The sequence below is a fragment of the Anser cygnoides genome, chromosome 6 (assembly GCF_040182565.1).
Source record: "Anser cygnoides isolate HZ-2024a breed goose chromosome 6, Taihu_goose_T2T_genome, whole genome shotgun sequence".
Classification (NCBI taxonomy): Eukaryota; Metazoa; Chordata; class Aves; order Anseriformes; family Anatidae; genus Anser; species Anser cygnoides.
This window is the reverse complement of record NC_089878.1, coordinates 8428299-8445726: the sequence shown is the minus strand read 5'-3', so window position 1 is coordinate 8445726 and position 17428 is coordinate 8428299. Positions and strand designations below refer to the sequence as shown.

At 42.0% G+C, this 17428-nt stretch overlaps 1 protein-coding gene across 32 annotated transcripts in view; it reads right to left on the bottom strand.

The window, feature by feature from the left end:
• The window catches only part of MAP2 (microtubule associated protein 2), a 197945-nt gene that overhangs the window by 25580 nt on the left and 154937 nt on the right, over positions 1-17428 (bottom strand). For 12 of the 32 annotated variants that reach the window (XM_048058262.2, XM_048058268.2, XM_066999288.1 and 9 more), the window contains 5 exons: positions 12705-12962; positions 6810-10604; positions 6354-6560; positions 5827-5961; positions 2182-2243 (listed from right to left, as the gene is read on the bottom strand). In XM_048058262.2, coding sequence (XP_047914219.2) covers positions 2182-2243; positions 5827-5961; positions 6354-6560; positions 6810-10604; positions 12705-12962 — 4457 coding nt within the window. The remainder of the gene's footprint in view (positions 1-2181; positions 2244-5826; positions 5962-6353; positions 6561-6809; positions 10605-12704; positions 12963-17428) is intronic. The other 20 variants (XM_048058263.2, XM_048058269.2, XM_048058264.2 and 17 more) reach the window with 15 other exon arrangements.

The window sequence follows — 17428 nt, the reverse complement described above, 5'->3', positions numbered from 1 at the left end:
GTCCTCCATGAATATGTGCATCTAATGGGGATGCTAAAGATGGACGAGACCGAGATCTTTCAATGGAAAGCCTGGGGAAAAGGCATGACCCTGAGCTAACACATTGCTCTGCCATTAATACAATCTGCATCCCCTCTGTTACTTAGCAAGCAAGGCACTTTTTAGCATCAGTAATAGCAGCAGAGTCTGGCCCAAACAGATTTCAGTGACATGCTCAAGACTGCTAGAGCAAGCAAAGACCGAATGCTTCAATCCCTGCCTGTGCTTTACCCAGAACACTATTCCCATTATGTTAGCAATAGATTACATTTAACCTCTGCTGTAATTCATACTGCTGGACATGCCAGCTGTCCACAGGACAAACATCTATGTAACCCTAGCCAAGACCCAGTGATTCGGGGACTGCTGAAGCTGGGATGCAGAAATCTCAGTTTATTTCAGAGGCACTGCTAAGGCACGGCCAATGTTCTCAGCATCTCACTACTACAGGTACACAGCTCCTTCCAGCAGATGGAACTGCTTAGCCTTTCCTGAAGTTGTTCTGCAAAGCACTATGAAAAACGTAGTTTGAAGACGGATAACAAACTGACTGGGTTGGATGATCTAACATTACCAGCGGAGAGGAAAATGCTGCACTTGAAGGACATATAAGCTGAAAATCAGGAAGGAACACAACAACAAAAAGGAAGAGGACTTTACAAAAGCAGAGGTGAAGACAAGGCACAAAAGAGAAAACATCCAAGAGATAAGTGAACATGGCAATCACAGAAGGGAAGCAACAGGGAGAGAAAGTAAGGAGGGACTAGACTTCTAATCTTTGCCATAAGGTAAAGGACGGGAATAAGAAAGGTGCATAGAAAACAGATCATTTCAGAGAATGACTTTGCAGTGCTTGTCCTTAGAGCACTCCATGATCACAGAAGACTCTGAAAATGAGCTAGTATCGACTTCACTCAGGTGTTAATCAGCCCCCGAGAAAAGAGAGTCACAAACCATACTTTTGACTAAGGAGCAAAGCCTACCCAGATATTTCATATTGTACTAGGAAAGAAGTTCTAACAGTTTCCCAGTTATGAGCTGAAATGGGCCAGACATCTCAAATCACATGAAATCCTAGAATCCATGGCTGAATTCAGGTCTAAATTTCAGCGCTGCTTCACAGCCTCAAATCAGTTATGCTGCTTTCATCATGAACAATTTCTTACGATTCATAAATAATGTGTAGCACTTTATAAGACATAGTTTTTTGTTCCCCAAATAAATGACAATCTGGTTAGACAGACGAAACAAATCAGCCATGGAATATATTAGGAAATACGGGGGAATCCTAAGGAACAGCCACACTGTTAACGATGGCTAGCAATGACAAAGTATTGTCACACTGCAGATGTAAGTTAGTTTGTGTCAGTGTCATGAAAGAAAGAATTGCATAGGGGGTAGTGAAAGAAGGACGATTTGCTGGGGATTTTGGAATGGTAGGATAGAAAGAGCATAGGGTCAGCACAGGAGCAGGGCAGAGAGACACTTTGCTGTAGTACTGCTGTATTTCTTTAGTATTTGCAATACTTCCTGAAGAAAACTCAGCAGAGGAGAGGCAGAAGCAGGGAGCAGAACAGGCTGCAGAGCAGCTGAAGGCAGGGCACAGGATTGTCAGGGTAAAACAGATAGAAATCAGTGGTCCAGGAACTAGTCAATCCGAAAGCACTTATTCACGTGTAAAATGCTACTGGCCAATAATTTCCACACAGGCAGGGCCTCTGCAGAATGCATGCGTATGTAATGGTGCATCAAAATATACCCTGTGAGTCCTGGGGAGGATTTCTGCCTAGGTGGCAATAGAGCAAGGTGGCAGCACGAGCTGGGTGCTGTGGAAAGGACGCAGCTTATCCCAGAGGATGACCTTGTTCAAAATGCTGAACAACATCCAACTCCTGCAGCTTGGAGTCTGTGTGCCCCCTATAGATCTGCAAGCTGTCATCATCATCTACCTGGGCTGTAAGTCAGAGCTAGTAGAAGTTATTATTCAGGAAAGGTGGGTTTAATTACCTTTTTAAATGAATAATGAATATGTCAAACAAATTCTAAATGGAACACACAATGAAGTACTGAATTAACACAGGAAGATCTGAAATAAGGACAAAAGGAGATTATAAAGATGGGCAATAAGATGATTTTACTCACTGAGAGTTTTTCCTTTGCTTGTTTAAATACACCAGGAGCCTGGTTTGTTTCACCACCTGCTGCTGAGAGACCCAAAGAAAGACTTGATGGTTAAAAATAATAGTAATAAGCATTTCCACTTGGTACACTTGTTAGAACACTCATACACCTTGAACTACCATGCAAAACAATTACCTTGTAAAGTAGTCTCAGCGAACTGTACATAGAAATGTGCTTACCTTAAAAATGTCCTGTATTCATTTTACTTGAGGTAAAGTGGCATTCTATGTATTTCAAACAAATCCAAGTTTTGTACTTATGTCCCTGGAAATCTAGGAACCACAGTAAAAAGTTCAAAGAACAGCTGACAGGTGTAAGAGACTCTAGTTCTGAAGGTTCAACCTAAGACACCTTATCACCCTGATTTTCATAAAGTTCTGAACAACTGTCCTCTAAAAATCAGGTTCCTTTAAGCAATCCACAAATGAAAATTTTAAAATAAAGGACCCTGAAGTCACCGCTTTTTAAAATATTAGCCAAAATTCGTAATGGAAAGAGAGCGATTGACTACTGAATTATCACTGCAATTGTGTCAATAAGGTCAGTGTGTCATGGCTCAACCAAGCCCTCAGACTTTAGCATTCACGTTATACCTGGGGAATCAAGTATAATAATGCACCATTTCGTTTATTTGATACAACATGATTTGAGATGAGATTTTTCTTTCTGACTTAGATTCTCTCCTTACAAAATTGTGGAACAAGGGAGCTTTTCAGAAAACAGGCTATTAGGTCCGCTCCAACACCACTGCTCAGGAAGTGATTTGCTACACAAAATCTATCTGGATGTGAAATCCTTTGGCATCTGTGCCAAAACAGCCCTTAGTAAATAAAGAAGCAAGATAGTGGACACGGATGACAATCTCTAGGATGTCTTCTAACTGCAAAACCAGCCCTAACAGAGTGTATGGGACACAACCAATTGATTTTCTCCTCTCCTTGTATCCCAGGAATGGTGAGGGGAATCTCTGGTTTTCTGCCACACTTCCCACTCAGTAGTTCTGCCCTCTTAATATAATTTCCTTGCTGCTTTTCTAAATTGAAGGAGTAGGAGAGAAAACTTTTCAGGAGGAAATTAATGTATATGGCTGCATACGACACTTCTGAATTTGTACCAGGCTTAAGTGTAACAAAGCCCTCCTGTATCACATTTTACCCCATCTGTTACTGCTGGTTTTGGTGTGTTTTGCATCTCTTCTAAATAATCACAAATAATATATTTCTTCCTTCCTTCCAAATCAGCCACCACTATGAAGTGGAAAGCATAGCTGTGCTGCTCATGCTGACTTACCTGAAAGCGCCACAACTTCTCCATCTGAACAAAAGATCTCTCTGTGCTCTGCTACCAGTTTAGGTACACAACAAACATGTCTTACCTCAGTCGGTGACCCCAGAACTGCAGACACGGAACAGAAGCATATTGCATACTGACTCCTGCTCATAACTGGGCAATTGGCCTGGCCTTGCCCCTGTAACCACTCCTCTCATGGCACAACAGCAGCAGCATCTCACAGCCACAAAGCAAGAGTTGGACTGAGGTTTTGCTCCCGTAACTACATCAGGCAAGGCAAAGATTTCACTACTCCTTCCTTAGAGTTGGCCTTGCAGTTTTTTTTCTAAATGGCAAGGATGAATTTCAAACAGCGGTCCCTCCCTTGAGGATACGGCAGCATACGTTAGCAGTATTTGCCAATGCTTACCTCACAGTGACATGGGAAGTTTTTTTTCCCCTGCTATTGAGGGGAATAGATGAATGATTTCATTTCCTGGACAACTACGTAGAAAATATGAGCAAATACTAACTTCTTGTTGTAGACTATTCCATCTTATGACTGGACATACTTCATTTTAAAGATGCAGAAAATGCAACACAGAGGTTTTAAACACCTCGAATATACTCAAAGTTGTAGACTACACCATGGAGGTACTTTTGGTGGGGCTTAGGCATCATGACAGTTAACAGGACCATTCCACATAGGACATACTGACAGCTGGCTGTCAGTACAAGAAATGGTGCTGTATAAATTGTATTACATAAAAGGAAAACAGGAGGAAAATAACAGAATCACAGAATCATCTAGGTTGGAAGAGACCTCCAAGATCACCTAGTCCAACCTCTGACCTAACACTAACAAGTCCTCCACTATAACGTCCCTGTAAGTTCCAGATCCTGAAAAGAACTGGATGACTGGTTCAGGCTCAGGGATACGTAGGTTAACATATGGCTGCCTACTCTCTCAGTGTGCAGCGCTATGCGATATAGTTGCGCTTGGTGTCTCTTCAAGTCCCCTCAGTAAGTTAAAAAAAAGGGGGGTGGGGTGGGGTGGGCGGGGAGGAACATAGAAGAAAATAAGGGAGAACTGAGTTTTCCAGCAACACTGAGTACGGTGAAACATTTTTAGATATATTTTTATTCACTTTGTGGAATGGTTCAAGCTATTTTGCTTTAGAGCCCAAACCAACATTGCTGCAAATTTTAAGATAGAGTCCCTCTTTTCGGTTGCTCTCTGTCTCAGTATTTAAAATGCACTGGGATTTTGTTCTTGTATTACATTTTTCACTTCAACTAATACATCTGCATCACTACATATCAAGAATGAGAGGAAAAAAAGCTCTGACTGTTGCCAGGCAGCACACATTTCAGGCACTGAACAGATTTCCTTATGCAAGTCTATCAGTATGACTCAGGTCTCTGAGATGCTGCTGGGCCAGGAGAGTTCTGAGGAGGTAAGAGAATCAGAGGGCAAGACAACACCGACCACATAGCTGTTGAAGTGCAGTCGGAGTTAGAAAGCTGCAAAACCAACACTATTTTGTGACATGAAGAATCAACTCCCCATTCCCACTGTTCATCAACCCCCCTTTTGATAGAATGGTGGACGTCATAACTTCTGAGCTGATGAAGCTGTGCTCCAGCAAACAGTAAAAAAGATAGCAGGAACTATTTTAATCTCTTTTAAATTTTAATTCCTTTCACCTTCCTCTACTAAATATTATTATTATTTTTTATTTGGAATCCATTCGTAGTGTGAGCCCAGATTTCTTCTCTCAGCTCCATGCTGCATGTGGCTGGATTCCCCCTGTGGATTTTGACTGTACATCATAAACATCAGTAACAGATTGTGACGTGTGAATGTGAATAACATTAATCAACAAAATATAAGTCTGAAACACTTCTTATTATGCATGAGAGTAAAAAGCAAAATAATGGAAATGCATACTATGCTGTCAACATTTTCCCACCAGAAAAAAAGGCATAATAAAAATAATTAAAAAAAAGAACAAAATGATGAGCAGAGATTCCTACAACAACACACTGTAAGCACAATGCCAAGTTACAACCACAGCACTTGGAGGTCCAAGCAATGACAAGCATACATGATCATGGCCTCCATTAAATAAACAAACAAATACCGGGAAAGAAAAAGAAAAGAAAAATGATACAAAACACTAAAAAAGCAATACTATTTGTGAAGATATTCTTGGAGGAAAAAATAAAAAATAAAAATAAAAAATAGAGAAGCTGCCATAGCCATGAGATTTAAAAAAAAAAATATATGTCTATGTTTGCCAGCCACATTGCATAAACTGAACAGAATGCAGTCACCTGTCTGCTTCCGTTTAACACAGGAGAGATGAGTTGGTCTAGTATATTTGATAGCAGGTTTTAAAATGATTTTCCTGGAAGGAGAGTGGGCCTGAACTTCAGTTTTTTTAGCAAGTTCAGCTTTCTTATACACTGCTATGGACAAGAAAACACAAAAACACACAATCAGGAAAAAAAAACAGCAAAGTTTCATACGACAATACATCAAGTGGCAGGCCCACTGCTCCACAACTGCAGCTTGAAGCATTGCTTCTACTGGGGCAGACAAATCCTAAGTCAGGAGAGAGTGAGCACCTGTGCATTAACCTCAGGTGTGCTACTCAGTGATCTGTGGGGGTGTCTAGAGTAAAACGGGACTGGTGGAGCAGTGAGCCTTGCACATGGCTTTTCATATAATTGTACAATGTCTCATTAAAAAGCACCGCACTTAATACTGTTAAAGTGCATCTACAACAGAGTAACCTGACAGTACTGCACAATAGTACAAAAATACATAAATATATTGTAATAGGGAGTGTTAAATGAACCTTTTTTCCTTCTCACTTCATCTCTGGAGAGTGTGCTAGGTTCCTTTTTAGCTAGTTTCCTTTCAGGAGTAGAAATCCTGCCTCGCCCAGTTTTAAAAGGTTTTTCTTTTTTATGCTTATCAAGAGATGGTCTTCGCAATTCTCTGTCTGCCTTCTCCTCTTTAGGAACAGTCTCTAACTGTTCAGTCATGATGCTCCTATCATCATCTGTAGGATCAGAGCAAATTGTAATAAACAAAAGATTAGTAACAAATGTTAACAATACTGCAGCGGATGCAGCGTAAAAATAGTTGAAGACCGAGCAGACGGATTAATAAAAGAAAAAAAAGCAGGCTATTTAATATTTTTTTGAAACATGCTGAGATTACTGTTACTATTACAGTAACTTTGCTTTTTGATCATTATGATTTGGAAGCAAAAATATTTAACACACAAAACAAAAAGGATAATGCACACCTTGAGTATCTGCCCAGAGACTGTCTGTGTCCATGATGGAGTCGTCGATTGTTGTTTCATCTTTGTAATCATCACACGTCTCTGTTTTGTAGTCGGTGAGCAAGATTTCTTCTCTCTCGGGTGAAGCAGGAGCTTCTGGGGAGCCCTCCTTGGGCTCAGCTTGAATGTCAGCCACTTCCTCAACCTCCAGCTCCTCTTCAGCCTGGGAGTCCACAGTTTCGATGTCTTCCTGCTGGGTAGCAGCAAAGCGTACACTGTGAGACGCAGATTCACCCTCATCAACGGTTGTCTGCACCACTGTGATAAAGTCATCCTCTACTGTCACCACGGATTCAATAATGCCTTTGAGTTCAGGCAGTGCTTCTGGGCAAACCTTGGCTAGCATTTCTTCACCGGTAGGTTTCCCAAGGTCCATTTCTTGGGGCATTTCTGGTATAAGATGCTGTTTATCCTCTTCTTTTTCTTCTTGTCCCCCTTCTACCTCTTCTTCCTCATGTTCTTCCCTTCTTGCGGCCCCAGCTGTCACTTCGGATGGCAGCAGTGTTTGGATTTCTGTAGGTTTCACAGCTGTATCAGGAATCTTTTCAATTTCCTCTGTAGGCTGTGGTATGGTCTCCATCTGAATCTCAGCAGGCTCTTCTTGGGGAGGCTCAGTTTTTGGAAGGAGGAGCTCCAGAGAAGGCTCCTTTGCTGGCAACTGTGCAGGCACCTCTTCCCCAGACACAGTAGGTTTTGGAGGTTCTCCTTTGATATCCTCTTGTTTCAAGGGTTCTCCGTTCAAACCTTCCTGGGCTTGATCATGCTCTCCACTAGATTCATAAGATTCCTCTTTATCAACTGCCTCTTGATGTACAAGATCGGGCTTAGCTACTTTTTCCTTAATTTCTGTTTCAGACAGTTTGGTGCTGTCCTTCACGTAAGTAGGCTCCGTCTTGGAAAGTACATCTGCATCCTTTGCTTCTCTGGACAAGATGGTCTGATCTTTCTGTTGAGTTTCTTTGGGTTCAGGCCCTGCTCTTTTAACAGGAGTTTTGTCCTTCCCTGAAGGGAGAGAACCTTCACTGATCTTACTTTCTAACTGACTCTGATATTCTTGGTCGGCTCTCCTTGCAGCCACTTCCAAATCATGCTTTATAGCATTGTAATCTGGTTTTACTGGAGCTTCTATCTCAGCCATTTCAGGAACAACACTAAGAGTCTTCTCCTCCATCAAGAAGGAAACAGCATCTTTTTCTGTTGTTACCTCTGTAGACAATATTCTGTCATACGTTGTATCAGCAGGCACATGAACTTTGTCAGCAACACTTTCTTCTTTCATTTCTAAGATTGCCTCAGGTCTTGTCCTCTCTGACTCTGCACCTTTAATGGGATAGACCTCTTTAGAGTCAATTTGATCTTCACTTTTTTCTAGCACAGTATCCAGCTTCTCTTTCTTCTCCTGCTCAAAGTCCCTCCCCAGAACGGACTCACCAGCGGCATGCTGAGCTAAATCTTTTTCACTGAGGAATTCTTCTTTCGATTTTTCAGCTGCTGCCAGCTTCACTTCTATTAAGGACAGGTCAGGAGCTAGGCTGCGTCTCAATTTTTCATCTGTGCCTTCATAAAAGGGACAGGTTTCGCTTGTTAAATTCTCACTGTCCTGAACTGGAGAAGGGAGTGGGACTGTGTACTTATTGAAAACACAGTAGCCCAAGTCTTCTAGCTGGCTTTCAGCTTTTAGAGTTACATGGTTTTCATCTGTCACAGGTGGCAGGGCTGCGCTGCTGTCTTCCAAAACAGTGTCAGAAGGAACTGACTTCTTTTGCGCCGCCTCGGCATCTGCACTCACAGATGCTAATCTAGATCTTGTCCCTGCTAGGTCTAACATTTCAGGCAGGTCAGGAGCCAAGACAGCCCCATTTTTGTAATAATCTTTGGCTGGGAAAGGCGATTCAACCGAAGTCTCAGGCTGGACTTTTTCTTCTGCCATTGCTTTTTCTTCTTCAATGTGCTCATCTTCCTCTCTACTATCAATGGGGAAGCAAGGGGCCTTCTCTAATGCTGGTGTGGTTGCTGGCAAGTAGTCGTCACCTTCATCCATACTGCCACTAGTATTGGTTAGAATATCCGAAGCCAGGGGAGAAAGATCATGTGCGCGGCCAAAGCTAAATCCTAGAGCTATAGAATCCAGGCAGGACATGGGCAGGTTAATAGACATACTTCTCTGTTCAATTGCAGATCTACCCCCAAGTCCCAGGCTCCTGCTCAGAGTTAGGTCATCTTTATTTTTACTGTGGAGCTCTCGTTTGTCCCCATAGACTTTGGGGTCAATAGTGAACATTCGTTCTGTTGGGGAACTTGGTTCTTCGGATTTGTCTGGTGTATAGCTCTGAGCCAGGGTACTGTACCCTATTTCATGAGCAGGCATACCTTGCTGCTGGCCCAATTCTGTCTGTAATTCTTCCTCCTCTTCCTCTTTGTCTTCAGGTATTAGACGACCTGTCTGATAAGGCTCATACGCACTCTCTTTAGTGTCGCTTAGCTCATAGTAATCACTGCCTTGTTTCAGAGCGTCTGCTTTGAAGGCTTCCTCTTTTAGTGCAGAGGTTTCAAAATACTTCGACATTCCTGATCGATCCACTTCTGCTTTCATTTCATCAGTAGCCGAAACACTTGTCTTATCATCCTTGGTATCCTTTTTAACATCTTTCTCTTGAGAAGGTTCTAGAGGAGCCTTATCTGTGGTTAAACTTTGTGCCTCAGGGGTCTTCTCTGTTGTTTGGGATAACTGTGTGGTATCAGGGTGCTCTGTTGTTTTCTCAAGGGTCAGTTCAGGGCTTAACTTGCCTGGGGATACCTCTGTGCTTGGCTGCACATCTTTTTTCATGTCTACTGTTGCTGGAAGCCCACTTTGGTCCATTTCTTTTTCTGCTTTGAAAAGATCAGATGACATTTTAGCTTCAGCATCCTTTTGAAAGTCTGCTTTGTCTTGGGAAAGGGTCTTAACTTCAGGTTTTGTGGTAAATTTACCATCGTCTAATATTCGAGCCTCCCCTTTATCATAGAAGTCATACCTTTCTTCCTCATCACTCTCCTCCTTAGTCATGTCCTTTTCCTCCCCCCATGCAGGGATTTTCTGGGCACTTGGTGTTTTCAGGCCATCTACAGCTACTTCTTCATGCAGAGCTAGGGTCATGTCTCTGTGGATCTGTTCATCTTTAGCGAGATCTTTGGCAAACAGTTGGTCAGTGGGTTCCTGTTTTGTTTTGTAACTGTCTTTGAGAGGAAGCTCCTGGGGGACAGCAGGAGATGGGCCTGAACGTAGTTCACTTTTGGCTGCCTCTGCCTTGGGTTCTGACAGCATCAGAGAACTTCCCTCATGGCTTATGGCAAGATCTTGGACATCTTTAAGGTCATCTCTAAATGTCATAGACATAATTTGGTTGGATGATGAGGGCACATCTGCAGTCCTTTCTTCTGTTTTGCTCCCTTTAGGCAGTTCAGATGGCAAGTCCTTTTGTTCTTGAAAACCAGGAAGCTTGGAGGCAGGTTCTGCAAAACTGGCTTCCCCTTTCTTCTGTGAATCAGTTTCCGAGATCTGTTCTGTTGGATGTGAAGGCGTTTTTTCTTTGTCTTTGCTCTGTGAATCCTTTTTATCCTCTGTTTTTGCTGGCTGTGGAACTAAGGCATCATGTTTAGGTTGCTCAGTCTTACTGTCTTTTCCAGATTCCTGTTGCTTTGTATCTAACGGTTCTGTTGTGAAAGGGCATGTGCCCTCCTGGACACGGAATTCCATCTTCGTGGCTGCAAGTAAATCTGAAGTAGTTTGTTTGGGTTTTATAACACAATTATTTAAAGCACTTACAAGCAGGCAGTCATGTGGCGTACACAACATCTTGGTATGAATGATGGAAAGGAGAGGGAGAAAGATGCAAACATGCAGCGAGGCTTTCCACATAGAAATCTGCTCTAAGGCATTAAGTCCTAGTTTCCTTTCAATATATGATGTCCTATAGTGAAAATGTGAGTTGTACACATCTAAATATGTGACCACTGAAATGAGATGATTTCATGTGACTTCATCTTCACGGTTTGTATACAAAAATAAAACCAGAAATAATCCTCACTTCATTGGTATGTTCCACTGGACTACGAAGCTTATGCTAGATTTGCTTTAGTAAGGTCTGTAATGAACCTGGCATGTATAAATCATCAGCAGAGCCATTAACAGTCACAGATCTCAAAGGCCTCATCTTCAAAACTGTCAGCCATCTTCAACTGTAGTCAAAGAATACTGGGCATGTTTCAATGACTGTAGCACAGACCCCAATCAAGTTAATTTAAAACTAAAAATGCTATACTTACAACCTGCCACTATATTTGTATGGAGTAATACCTAGTTAAGTTTTTTCATCCATGCTTTGTTAATCATTAATAGCATGTTCTTTTTTAATATCCTATGGAAAACAATGATTCCTATCATATATAAAAAACACAAAGAGGTACTACAGAATGTGGTAGAACTTTCTGCAGTAATCTGCAAAAAAAAAAAAAAAAAGAAAGAAAAGATTTTTTTTCCCCTAAAACTTGTCACAATAAGCATTATGCCAAATCTGAATATCCTCATATGTGATTTGAAGACCATGGAGCCATCTTCTGACTCAGACAAATATTAAGTTTTAAGAATAATTAATATCAAAATATTGGTCATTCTTTAAATATTTGCATATGTTAACATTTAGTCAAAAAGCTACTGCCATTCTACACTCTGTGGTTACCAAAAAAACCCATCAGAATTCTACAACTATAGTAATTTTAATCTTTTATGCTTTCAAATTTGTTGACTTGCAAACCCTATGAAGTATAGAAACAAGGCCACTGAGCTGATTTTATCCTTGTTTCACAGAAATTAATGAGCTACATACTGATTTTTCTTATGTATTCTATCTATCATGCCTCCTAATGTAGTGCCAATGAACAAGACCAATGGCATCAAAATATATTCTGATTGCCAAGGGAATTTGATCTTCTTTAGCTGGGCCAGTCCAAAAACCATCCTCCCAAACATGGCACTTCTTAGTCAGGTACTTCACTACTCCATACAATGCGTCTTTACACCTTGTTGCACTGACTAATGAGAAACACCCTTGAAAGGCCTATCTTGAAGCCTAGTTCTCATGTACTGAAAAACAATTGCTTGGAATTGCTTGCCCTAGGAACCAGATCAGAACTTAATGCACCCAATCCTGAACTTCATACAAAAGGCAAATATCTCCGTGGAAGTGATGGGTTTTTGCCTGAGCAGGGCACTCCAGCCAAGTTAAACATTTGTAATAAGGCAAGGCACACAAAAAAATCAGAGTTCTGGCAATGATCAAGGAGAGAAGGGGTGGACTGCAATGAATGGCAAGGATATGACATAAGAAGCAATAGCTTTAGGGAAGCTAAACCAGAATGCTGAAGCACACACACAAAAAAATACTGCACGCTGCAAATGAAAACATTTCTACAGTTTAAGCCTCTTTATGTCATAGTCAAAGTCAATAAATCTACTTTTTGAAAGAAAAGCAGATGAATCTCTGCACCAAAAAAAAATATACACAGATTAGCAATGTGACTGGCAAACATCTGAGATGGGGGGAAAAAGCCTTGCGCAGAGGAATCAGCTTAGCTGCAAAGCATTTGTATCATGGCAAAGTAAAAAAAAAATCAGGAATCAGCTGCAGTGGTGGGAAACCATGTTGTCATACAGCACCTATGCAATCATAGTATCTGCTACACACTCTTCAAGCATAATAACAAGAGCAGTCATACTGATTAATGGGAAGAACAGGAAATGAAGCAGCCTCAGAAAGCACTGGAGAAAGCTGGAGGATTCACTGGCAGCAAACGCATGCAATCCTAGGGAGGACACACCTTCCTCGGCCAAGGAAGGGGATGTGTCTTTCAGAGGCGTTTCCGCCACAACTGTTACGCTCGCCCTGCTGGATGCCACACTTGGCACTTTGTCTTCGTGACACACTTTGGCCTCCAAACCAGATTCCGGCTGACCCTCACCGAGGCCCCTGGCCTGGTCTGAAGGCTCAGCAGGCCCGTGCTCTTTCCCCGCTTGCTTCCCAGGAAGAGCAGCAGGTTTCGCTTCCACAGCCATCGGACTCTCTACTGGTTCTTCTTCTTGGGGATGGAAAAAGGAGGCGACATCAACACCAACAGTAAACACCAAGCACAAAGCTCAACAGGACTGGTTTTACATAACACTTTCAGCTCTGAACAATTTAGATTCGTGTGTCAAAGGTTTGCTAGAATCCAGCCCATTTTAATCACAATGGAACTGAATTTTCCCAAGGGAAAAAAAAGAAAAAACACAAAAAGCCCTCTCCCCCAGCAAAGCATATTTATGCTCTAAGATGAGAGCTGAAAGTGTTTTATAGGTATACCTCTTCCAAAAATGGCTGTGAGTCAAATATTCATTGCAAATGGAGATGATATTGAATGATGGATGGCTCTGACAACACCAATGCATCAATGCGCACAGAAAGTATGCTGATTTTTTTCTGATAGATGTGCTGATTAATCCAGTACAAGACATTCAGTTGAGGTGGGGGAAGGTATGAGTCATTAATTTCTTTCCATTGACCTTGGTGATAATGACTGCTAAATGCCAGCAAGTCTGTCCTGGATTTGGCAAAATATTCAGCCACTTGAACAGCCTTAATAAGCCCTGAACATAGCTGGTAACTAACGGTTTCACAAGAATTCAGCCAAGATTCTTACACTGAATGGGTTTATAAACCGTTTCTCCCTTAGGCTGCATGAGGTCTGAACTCTATGTGCAAATCACAGGTTTAACACAAGGACTCTTCATTTGCTTTTCTGTCTCCCTCATTAGCCCCCAGGCTCCTCATCACCAATTAAATTAGAGAAATCAGTGAGTGCAATATAACTATTTGTTCATCTGAATTTCTGGAACACATTACTCAGCCTACAGGCTGTTAGGATCAGTATACTAGTGCCAACAGTGGTCTTCATTCTACTCTCGCCATGGCAGAAAGTCTCCTTTCTGGACTGAAGTCTTGTCATTGCTATTCAGACCGAATATTACTTTGCTCCATTGGTGTCCCCTCTGACTGGAAAGTAGTATTAAGCGTGAAATCTTCGATTCAGCAAAATACTTAAGTAGCTGACCACCAGCCAATCTGAAGTCAACCTGATGACCTCTCTGGGTTTTTAAGTATGTCCCATGTTTAAGGATTTTGCCGAATCAGACTGCGAACGAAGTGGTTTTGAATCTGGAAGTGGCTGCTCAAACTAGCCAATCAACCACCCACTTCAGTTATGGCCTTTAGAAAGTGATTAACAGAACACAAAAACTATCTGAGGCTAAGAAAATACCACTATGTTAAATACAATATTATTAATAACATGTAAACATGTAATTAGGGCTAGATGCTGTATCTTAAATGCACAGAAGCCAAAAGATTCAGAATCAGAACTGAACCAATGCCTGAGTGTCACAGGGATATTTACTCAAAGGCAGACTGTAAAAGCAGCCTAGCACAACAGCAGGTATCCAGCTACAAGAGGCCCCTACACAAATAACTTGCTTTACTTCTCTTTTTCCAATTTTATGTAGTTGTGTGCATTCCCTTCAGTTAAAAATAAATAAAGCGTCTCATTTTATCTTTATGGCAGTTACTTCACTCAATGCCACGTGATTATAACTAATTACTCACCAAAGCAGAAATAATTCCCTTCCATTATTTTTTTATTAGCTGAAAGCTCTGCATACCTAGCTTGAAATGTCTAAAGGTTAGGCATCCAGTGCAAAGAATTGTCTAGGTTTCCTCTAGCGTGGTGGAAGAAAAAGCCTTAGGAGGTCGAATCATCTTAGTTATGTTAGATACCCATTTTGGCAACTTATTATGCATAGAGGTACAGAGCTCTGAAATGGTTAAAATCAGGAGAGATTAATCCCATCCTGAATACCAATGCAAAGGGAACATTGTGATTCTCTCAGTATTATTACAGCTCATCAGATAAACATTTTGAGAATATAGACACTAAAAAGAAAAGAAACATTGAAAAAGAACTTGCATGAAGTAAGTGGACTTCACTGCAGTTGCCGTAAAAGCCCTGGCAATAGCTGCAGACGAAAGTGTTTTCTAGAATGGATAAGCACACATCTACAGAGGCAAACAACTAAACACACATAAACACTGCTATGGATATTAAAAGTTTGCCTGAGCTCAGAAACTGGAAAAAAGACATCATCTCCAAGCTGCAAACTGGAATCTCAGCACATCCTTGGGGAAAGCATCGTTACAGGACTGCACTGCTCCTGTGTTTTCTCTAAGCAAATGCTGCTGGCTGCTGTCAGCTAACTGCCTAGGCAGACTGCTGATCGGAGCTGGACATCCTTCTCACGTTCCCCTGCACCTGCTCCTAGCTCTGCCTCACCTTAGATTAAGTATTCAGTATTCCAATGATATTTTTCTCCTGAAAACATACTTACCTCATTTGTACCAACTGAATCATATCCTTTTTTTCCATGTTATGGCAGTAAGCTATCGGTGCCTTAATAAAGGAATCCTACAGAGACTCCCTTTGGGCAGCAGACTCTTTTGTGCCAAACAGACTGCTTACGCACAAGCAGCAAGTGAGGAGGGGGAGGTTCATAATGCCTACCTCTTCACTGATAAACCAGTTTATTTCCTATTTTCCAATTTCACTAGACATGGAGGCATATGACTGAAATCGATGCTGCTCCTGAACTAAATAGTGCAGGAAAGTTTTCATTACAGATACAGGCACCCAGCTATAGCAAGGCCGCTCCTGCCATTTTCTGTCTCCCCCAGCTTCAAGCAGACATCCTGACATGAACAATATGCAGTTATTAGCATTGATCTCATTCTGGTGCTGCTGCAGTGCTGGGCTACGTTATCCTATTAACTCTGGACAACTCTGGTTTTCTTGAAATGCCCCACTGAGCTCTTTGAGTCACATACCTCTACTGTCCTCAGGCACAAATCCCTACAGAATTCAGTACTGTTTTTAACTTAACCTCCTGTGTCCCAGGATTGAGTTAATCAAATGCTGTGTGATGAAACATGATCCATTTTGCTTGGATAAGAAGTCAGAATTCCTGCTAGTCACTGAAATAGATTCTCCCTTGATCCCTCAAAAAACATTTGACTTTTATGTAACCCCCACAGCTAAAATAATACTTACTGATGTGCTCAGGCCATAGAAAGAGGGGGTACAGAAACACAGTAACAGTGAACTTCTTAAAATGTCTGCCTTGTTTGCAGTCAGTTGACAGAGTTTTACTGGGTGCAGCCACAAAATAACCAGAGATCAAACATGACCCAGCACTGCCTTAAGTCACCAGTGTGTACTGGGGAAAACGTTGTTTTCCTTTGCCTAGTGGAGAATTAAAGATCTTCCACTGCTAACTCTGGTATAGGTATGAGGTTTTTCCCATTGTGTTACCAACTCAGCTGACTTACCTCCAGTAACAATCTTTTGGCCTATTCTGCACTGTTCTTGGCAGTGGTTCTCTGGCACAGAACAAATGATCGTATGCTTCTTTTAACTAGCTGCTCCTTTCGCGTCTGCTCTAAGCCAGGCCAGTAGCCTGAGAGCCCTGTTTGAGCAGGGACCATGGTTTCATTGACCCCAAAGCTGCATTCATGGCTCATGCTGCAGCTCTGCTTTGAGACGGAGAGACTCCGGAGGGGGCATCATTTCCGTGTGGGGACAACACACATCTTCCCTCCCCAGAAAGCAGCAACCCCAGGCACATATATAATGGAATGGATGGCAGGTGGGGAGAGGGGAAGAGGAACAAAATGGGACCATGCTCAGTTCACCTTCATCATGGCCCAACAAGACCTCTGTGCTCTTCACTGTGGCACTGGGATGTGTACTAGAGCCAGTCCACTCCGAGCTGAACAAAGGGTGTTCATAGTACTCCTCATCCGAATTGTAGGGCTCATCATCAGGCACAGACACTGAGATGGAGGGGGCCAGGCGTTTACACCACTCCCTGCTGGCAGCGGGCCCGCAGCCGGGGCAGTGGTGTAGCGGTCCCACCTTATCCTCCGCCCCTTCATCTACAAATAGACACACACAGACAAAAACTGCAGGACAGACAGACAGACAGAGACAAGACAAGACAGGATGGACGCATGCACTAGCAACACTAGCCACTGTGTCATACTGCAGAGTGGATGAAACCAGGCAAGCTGCAAACTGATGCTGGATGGAGGCATGGGCAGTGCATTTTAACATGGGGGCCGTGTGTGTGGCACTTCCTGCAGGGTTTGGGCACTGGAAACCTACTGAAATAAATGCATTTCAAGACTATTCACTCAGTATTTAGAGGAATACATATTGTACACAAACCACAACTTGCATTGAGAATCATATGTATTTTACAGCTGGAGTGACTGTTTTAGAAACTTCTGAAGTATCCTGACACACTTGTATCCTTTGCAGTCATTGGGTGAGGTACTTGAAGACGTAAATGAAAAAAAAAAAAGTCCTTTAATTGGAAGTGGTTTGCTTTTTGTCAGTGACGATCTTATTTCTCATTTATATCTATTTCAATCTTACTTCTTTCCTTTTCCTATAACTAAGTA